Source organism: Mesoplodon bidens (genome assembly GCF_964165515.1).
Source record: "Mesoplodon bidens genome assembly, chromosome: 7".
In the NCBI taxonomy this organism is placed as follows: domain Eukaryota; kingdom Metazoa; phylum Chordata; class Mammalia; order Artiodactyla; family Ziphiidae; genus Mesoplodon; species Mesoplodon bidens.
Window position 1 is genome coordinate 50,567,269 of NC_138164.1, and position 7,182 is coordinate 50,574,450.

The 7,182-nt window shown below is 49.4% G+C and overlaps 1 protein-coding gene across 1 annotated transcript in view; it reads right to left on the minus strand.

Moving 5' to 3' along the window:
- The window catches only part of SPON1 (spondin 1), a gene marked incomplete at its 3' end in the record, with an annotated part of 287,249 nt that extends 280,384 nt beyond the window's left edge, over window positions 1-6,865 (minus strand). Inside the window, exon 1 of the mRNA XM_081240471.1 lies at window positions 6,523-6,865. Coding sequence (XP_081096597.1) covers window positions 6,523-6,760 — 238 coding nt within the window. The 5' untranslated portion in view covers window positions 6,761-6,865. The remainder of the gene's footprint in view (window positions 1-6,522) is intronic.
- Window positions 6,866-7,182: the final 317 nt, after the last annotated feature.

Here is a 7,182-nt window from a genome sequence, read left to right on the forward strand (position 1 = left end):
CTGCTTTATCCACTTCTTCCTTCATTCCTTCCCTTCCTTGCTGCTTCCTTGAGGACGGGTGAGACAGAGGAAGAGGGTGAGACAGAGCAGGCTACTCTGACACATTGGCCCCTTATTTCTTCAGTATGAATCCTATCAACACATCACACACAAGCGTGCGTGCACACACACCTACATCAACACTCCTTCCCCTACTGATTCATTTAGCAGGAATATCAATTCACGTGCTGTTGAGAAGACTCACCTAGATCACCTATCACTGAGAAAGAGAACATGAAACATTGTTTTTACATGACTATGCATTAAAACATGTGACAGAGACGGCTAACTGCCCCTCCAAATCCATTTTCACCTTCATCCTTTTGAAAAATAAATCCCTCCCCAAAGTTTTCACTGGGCATGTGGCTGCCCAGCTAAATGCTATCTTTCCCAGGCTCCCTTGCAGCTAGGTGTGGCCATGGGACCAAATTCTTAGCAAAGGAGTGTGTTTGAAAGTGCTAGCTATGACTTCTGGGTTACATCACTAAAAGAAAGCTGCTTGCCTCTACTTCCTTTCCCCTCTGCATGCTGACTGGAATTCAGATGTGTTGGTAGTGAGCTGGCTGTCACCAATGCTGATGAGGACAACTCCCTAGAACAGTGCTGTCCAATAGAAATAAGCTCAAGCCAGGGGAAATTCATTTTACTTGTTAACAAGTAGCTGGTAGGAATAAATGTAAAACAAGTAAAATTAATTTTAACAATATATTTTATGTTGTCTACTATATACAATTATAACTTCAACATGTAATCAATATAAAATATTTTTAATGAGAAGCTTACTCTTTTTTCATACTAATTATTCAACAACCAGTGTGCATCTTACGTTTACAGCACAACTCAGTTTGGAAAAGCCACATTTCTGGTACTGTGACTTGTGGCTTCCTTTGGACTGCAGAGTGCTAGAAGATGGTAGAGCAACAAGATGGAAGGAACCTGGGGTACTGATTGACCTTGTGGAACAAGCCACCCATCATCTTGGATTTCCCAGTTATTTCTTGTTTAAAACACTGTATTTTGGGGTCTCTTTGTAACATGAGCTTAGCCTGTATCCTAATACAAGATGGTTAAGTTTTTTTTTCCCTGCAGAAATTGGCATCGACCTACATCTGACATTCTGTATAACAAGCTAATGGCATGTTTATAAACATATCAGCAATTATAGCCCACTGTTCCAGTTGAGTCAGCCAGCTGGAATGGAACAACTTAACTGTGTATGGGAAGTACTCAAGTTTTAAACCTTGAAAAATTCCAACTTTTATGCTTTCATTTTTCTTGTATGTTTTTTTTTTTGTTTCATGAAACTCAAAGTAACAATCCCCACAACTATTAAGCACGTAGATATGCATGCATCTTTTAATTTTTATTATCTATTTGAACTAAATACTTATGAAAAGGGAGCACAAGTTAAAAAATTAAAGTTACCTAATAAAAAAAGAAAAGAGGAGAGGTGGGGGGTGGTCACTTATAATTAATTACAGTTAATCATCAGCAGTGCTTAATTTAAAAAAAGAAAAAAAATTAGATAAGAAATAGTTTATTTAAAAGACCTTATCCAGCCTAAATTTTTCAGATTCTACATGTATACTTTTCAAACATATAATTTTACAGGCATATAATATCTGCATATAAAAACAAAACAACAGTCAAATTAGGTTTTTTTATTTCCAATTTGTTTCTGTTTCCCCACAAACGAAAGGAATTGGCTAAAGATTGGCAAGGTCCTTCGTGTTTCTAAATTAATCTTCTGGTTTATGGGGAAATGCAATACTGAAGTCAATAAAAAGAAAATGTAAATAAGGACCCATCACTTCATACTTTGTGTCCCAAGATATGTCAATTATTATTATTATTTTTTAATTTATTTATTTTATTTTTGGCTGCGTTGGGTCTTCATTGCTGCGCACAGGTTTTTCTCTTGTTGCGGCAAGCGGGGGCTTCTCATTGTGGTGGCTTCTCTTGTTGTGGCTCACGGGCTCAGTAGTTGTGGCTCACAGGCTCTAGAGCACAGGCTCAGTAGTTGTGGAGCACGGACTTAGTTGCTCCGTGGCATGTGGGATCTTCCCGGACCAGGTATGGAACCTGTGTCCCCTGCACTGGCAGGTGGATTCTTAACCATTGTGCCACCAGGGAAGCCCTGTCAGTTATTATCTTGATTTGCTATTGCTGTTTTCCTTCAACAAAGACTCAACATCTAGAAGGCTGAGGGTAGCTGGGTGAATTCAGTCTACTCCTAATTTATTTTATTGAGTCAGTGTAGAAGACTGTTTAAGAGCAGAGATTTAGGAGTTAGACATCCCTAAGTTTGTATCCTGACTCCACTGATTATAGCTGTGTGACCATGGGCAAGTTACTAAACCTCTCTGAGATTTAGTGTCCTCATCTATAAAATAAAAATAATAAACTGCCCCAAAGTACTGGAAGGAATAAGTGAGATGCGTAGGAAGTACTTAACACAATGTCTCATCCAGTGCTAGCTGCCAAGTATTTTTCTATTTCCAAAATAAATAATGATCTCATAACATTTTATATATGTGTGTGTGTGTGTGTGTGTGTGTGTATCCTACTGTATGACAGTTTCTTTTGACATGGATTATTTCTAATTCTCATAGCTATGCTGTGGGCGGTGGGAGAAGCAGCCTCATATTACAGTTGGAGAAACTGTAGCTCAGAGAGGTAAAGCTGCCTGCCTGAGGTCACACAGTGAATGTGTGACTGAGCTGAAGTGGAAACAGACCCAGCCAACATCAAAGCCCGTGTTCTTTCTACCAGGCGGAGGTGGGACACTCTGGAACATACATTCTTATAGCAGTGTGTGCCCCAAAGAGAGACAAAGAAAAAGAAGGCAAAGCAGCTTTGGAGGTCTCCAAACCTCCTGGTTTAGAATAAATCCCTCAATTATGCTTGAAGTTGGATAAGTTTTTGTAATCTCAACGGGACATTCTTTCCCCATCAAGTTCCTTGAAATTCCCCTTTAAAGAGCATCTAGGAAAAGCCACTCTCATTAGCCAGGGTCTGGCTTTATTTTCCTAATAAACAGACATTCGGACAGACAAAAGAGCCTCTTTTATTTTCAATCAATTCTTGAACATTTCAGCTGATTTTCTTCTATTTGGCTTGAAATTGGGATCTGGGAATGGCTGGTCCTGCAAATTGTCCTCCTATAAGGGAAGCCCCTTGAGGCTCCTCAACTTGTTATTTTTAATCACTGTAATCTCTTTTTCAAAGGAGGCTATGGTCAGAAACAGAGCAGGCCTTTCAGAGCTTTCTAAAGCACAGTTATTGCAGAGGGAGGGGTATTGGGGGGAAGAGGGAGGGAGAGTAGAGAGATGTGGTGGGAGAGAGAAGGCAGTCAATATAGTACTAACAACTTGGAAAAAGGCTGAATCATCACCTCATCTGGATCCTGGCTGTTGAGAAGAAACCCCATGTTTCAATATTTTTCTTAATAGTGACCATTTTATTCCAGTCTAGAATACCTAAAGGATATGCTGGGGGTGGGGCATGGAGAGCAGAAGCTCTTTGGGGATGAACTAGAATAGAATACTGAGGACAAAGGTTTGCGGCAGGAAAACAAGCCATTGATTCCAACGATTGTGAGGGGCCCTAATTCAGGAAAAAATAAAACAGCAAACAGAACACCAGGGGAATGTTAATTTCCACAGCCCTAAGTCAATACCTAGAGCAGAATGTATTAGATTTATTTCTAATATAACTATTCTAAGAAAGTATAAGCCAACAGAAAATGTCACAAACTAGGCCAGTGCCCTTTTCTTCCTAACTCTGAGTGGCAGAATCAGGTTTGCTAATCGCAGAGTATTTACTCAGAGGGCCTTAGCATGGTTCCTGCAAGATCTTTCATTCAGGATCTCTTAGTCACCAGAAAGGAGATAAGGTGATTGCCCACCAACAGCCTGAGTCGGATGTCACAGTCCAAAAGGCTAACTTTTTAGGCTGAAATAACCTATAAGGTGAAAGTCTAGTGCTCCCCTCCCTACTAGCCCCAGTTTCCACCTGCTGCCAGTGGATACTTAGGCAGTCATGGAACCTCTCTGTCGATGTGAATCCCAGATGCATCTCTGTCTCAGTGCTGGGGCCACTTGCTGCCAGTGCTTGGACAAACTGGGAGGATTCAAGTGGGAAAAGAAACTCAGAAGGACTCTTGGCCTGCGCAGCAGACTAGCCTGAATTACCCAAAAAAGAAATCCTCCCAGGACTTCCCTGGAGGTCCAGTGGTTAAGACTGTGACTCCCCGCTTCCACTGCAGGGGGCACGGGTTCAATCCCTGGTCGGGGAATTAAGATCCCACTTGCCATGCAGTGCGACCAAAAAATTAAAAAAAGAAAAAAAGAAATCCTCCTGGTCCTAAACGAGGAATAGTCTAAGGCAAGCCTCATGATATGGAGAAATCATTCATTCATTCATTCAATTATTTCAAGAGGACCGAGGTAACTGGCATTCACTGGTAGACTGGCTGAAAGGAGTGCTGAATAAACCTACTTTTAAACGCATGCACACACACACACCCCCCCCAGAAACAAATCTGACCAGGCACATCCCTCCACTATTAAAGCATTAGGGCCCCATAGCCAACTCAAACTAGCATATATTGGGGGCCCGCTGTAGCTCAGGCATGCTCATGTTTATGCACTCATTCACTCCCTGCTACCGCCCAGGTTGGTTGGATAAACAGCTGTTTTCAATAGCTGCGAAACAGGTTCAGAGAAATTAAAGGACTTGCACAAGGTCACACAGCTACTAAACCCTGGTCCGCCTGACTCCAGAGCCACCTCTTTCCCTGCCACGTGGAGCTGGGACAGTTTTCCTAGGGAACCCAGGTCCTCGGGTTGGGGGAGGGCTGAAGAGGCCAGCGGGGTTACGCCCACTTCCCTCCAGTCCACGGAGAGGACTGGCTGCTTCCCAGCTCGGAGGAGAGGCTGCGGCCGCTCTCGTAGGTTCGGCTCTCAGGGCAACCCAGCCAACCCGCCGCCAGTTCCCCGGGGCTGGGCCGGGTGCCCTCCACCCCACCCCCACCCTGCCCGTCTCCACGGAGTACCCGCCGATCCGTGCCGGCTTGCAGGGGCTGCCGGCCAGCTGCTGAGCGCATCCACGTGCAGACTATGCCGGGAAGCCCGCTCTGGGGAGCTCCAGGTGGAGAAAGTCGGGAACACGAACTCGGGGAAATGGAGGAAGCGTTCTGAGAAGGGTTGCTCCCGGTTCTGGTCGCCTGTGTGGCCCGGGCGCCCGCTGACACTGCCCCAAACTTTCTCCAGTGTTGTTCCCATTGCTTCTTCCCGAGATGCTTAGGAACCGGGAAAGTGGGGATGGAAGAGCACCCCACTCGGTGCCCCAAAGCCCCTCTCTTCCTGCTTGGACCTAGAATTCACTTTTGAAGGGGCAGGGGTGAAGGGACACGCGCCCTGTCACTCCCCGCCCGCGGGGCCCCGGTGAGGCCAGGCAGGCTTCCTTCCCTGCCCGACGTCCTGGCTCGCGACTGGAGAAAGGCAGCTGCAGCACGGGGAAAAGATGTCTGGGGAGATGACCCGGCTGAAGAGAGGGGCGGTGGGCCCTGGGGATGGCGTCAGTGATCTTCAGGTCTGTGCGGGTCGAGCTGCCTGTCCTGCTTGGGAGGCGCTCAGTTGCTTGGACATCCCCTCTCTGCGCTCCCGAAAGCCGGCTCTCAGCTGAGGAGCGTAGGCATCCCTGGGGCACTGAGACTTGGGGTTTCGGGAGCCAAGGTCCCGGCCCCCAGGGACCTTCCCTTCCGTCTTCATCGGATTCCCTTTCCCTGTCCGAAACTACCTAGAGCTCCCTGTCCACTGGGAGCCTGTCCTAGAAATCCAGGGTCTTCTCCCTCGCCTGGGACCATCGGAGAATAATTTGGAGTTCTTTCCAGGGACCCTTCCGAAAAGCTTCAGCCTCCTCTCCCCTCCTCCTCGTGCCCTGGGACCAGTTAAGGTAGAAGCCGAAGTCCCGTCTCCTGTAGGGATCTGTCCGGGGAAGCTGGAGTGACCATCCCACTGGGGACCGGTCAGCGAGAAGCTGGTTTCCTTTCTTTCAGGGATGGGAGTGGGGAAAGCCGGAGTCACCACCTTGCCTGGGACCCGACTAAGAGAAGCCAGGGTCCACTCCATTCCAGAGACGGATCTGGAGAAAGGCGAGTCTCCACTTCTCTCCTGGAGCCGGCGGGGTTAGAAGCCAGGTTCCCTCCCAGCCAGGCCAGAGTGACGCGTCGCTCCACTACAGCCCATGCCAGGGAACCGCGCGTCGGACGTGGGGGCTGCATCTCCTGGCTGTGGCCCGCGACGGCCCCGGACACTGGCTCGGGTCTAAAAGGGCTGAGGGCATCCAGGACAGAAGGGCCCTTACCGGGCTGCGCCCGCACTGTGCGCCTGAGAACCGTGCGCCCTCCTACCGCACCGCGCGGTCGGCGCCCTCCGGGGGCCGGGTCCCGCGCCTTCAACGCCACGCAGGGCCACTTACCGCGGTAGCTGGTTCCCGGCTTGTAGAAGTCAGGGTCGCCCTCCACACGGAGGCTGAACTCCGTGTAGCCCTCGCGCCGCGTGCCCTGGACGCGCAGGATGCGGCTGCAGTAGCCCTCCGACTTGGGCACTTTGTCCAGGGTCTCGTCGGAGAAGGCCAGCGCCGCGGCCAGAGGCAGCGCCAGAGCCAGCAGCGCTGGACTCCGGCTCAGTCTCAGGGACGCCGGAGAGAGCCTCATCCTCGCGGGCCCCCAACTTTGTGCCTGGCCACCGGTTCGCCACGCGACTCCTGCTCGAAGGGGTCCCCGTGGAAGCACGACCTGGCAGAGCCCGGGCGGGGAGCGGAGCTCGGAGCCGGCGCTGGCGACCGGGAGACCTTGCCGCCTCGGCTTGGCGGCTGCCGAGCTGCGCTGCGCTGAGCTGAGCCGAGCAAGCCGAGCAGCGCGAGGAAGGGAGGGCGGCGGCGGCGGAGGAGGAGGAGGAGGGAGGGCTGATTTTGCCCAGATCCCCGAGCGCAGCGCTGTTTTGTTTCCGCGCTGGCGATTAGCGGCGCGGCCGTGTTTATTTTGCGATGCTGGATTCCCAGGGTCTGGCGAGGAAATCATAGGGCACAAGGACACTGCGGACTCTGTCCCACCACCAAGGAGGCTGCTGCCCCAAC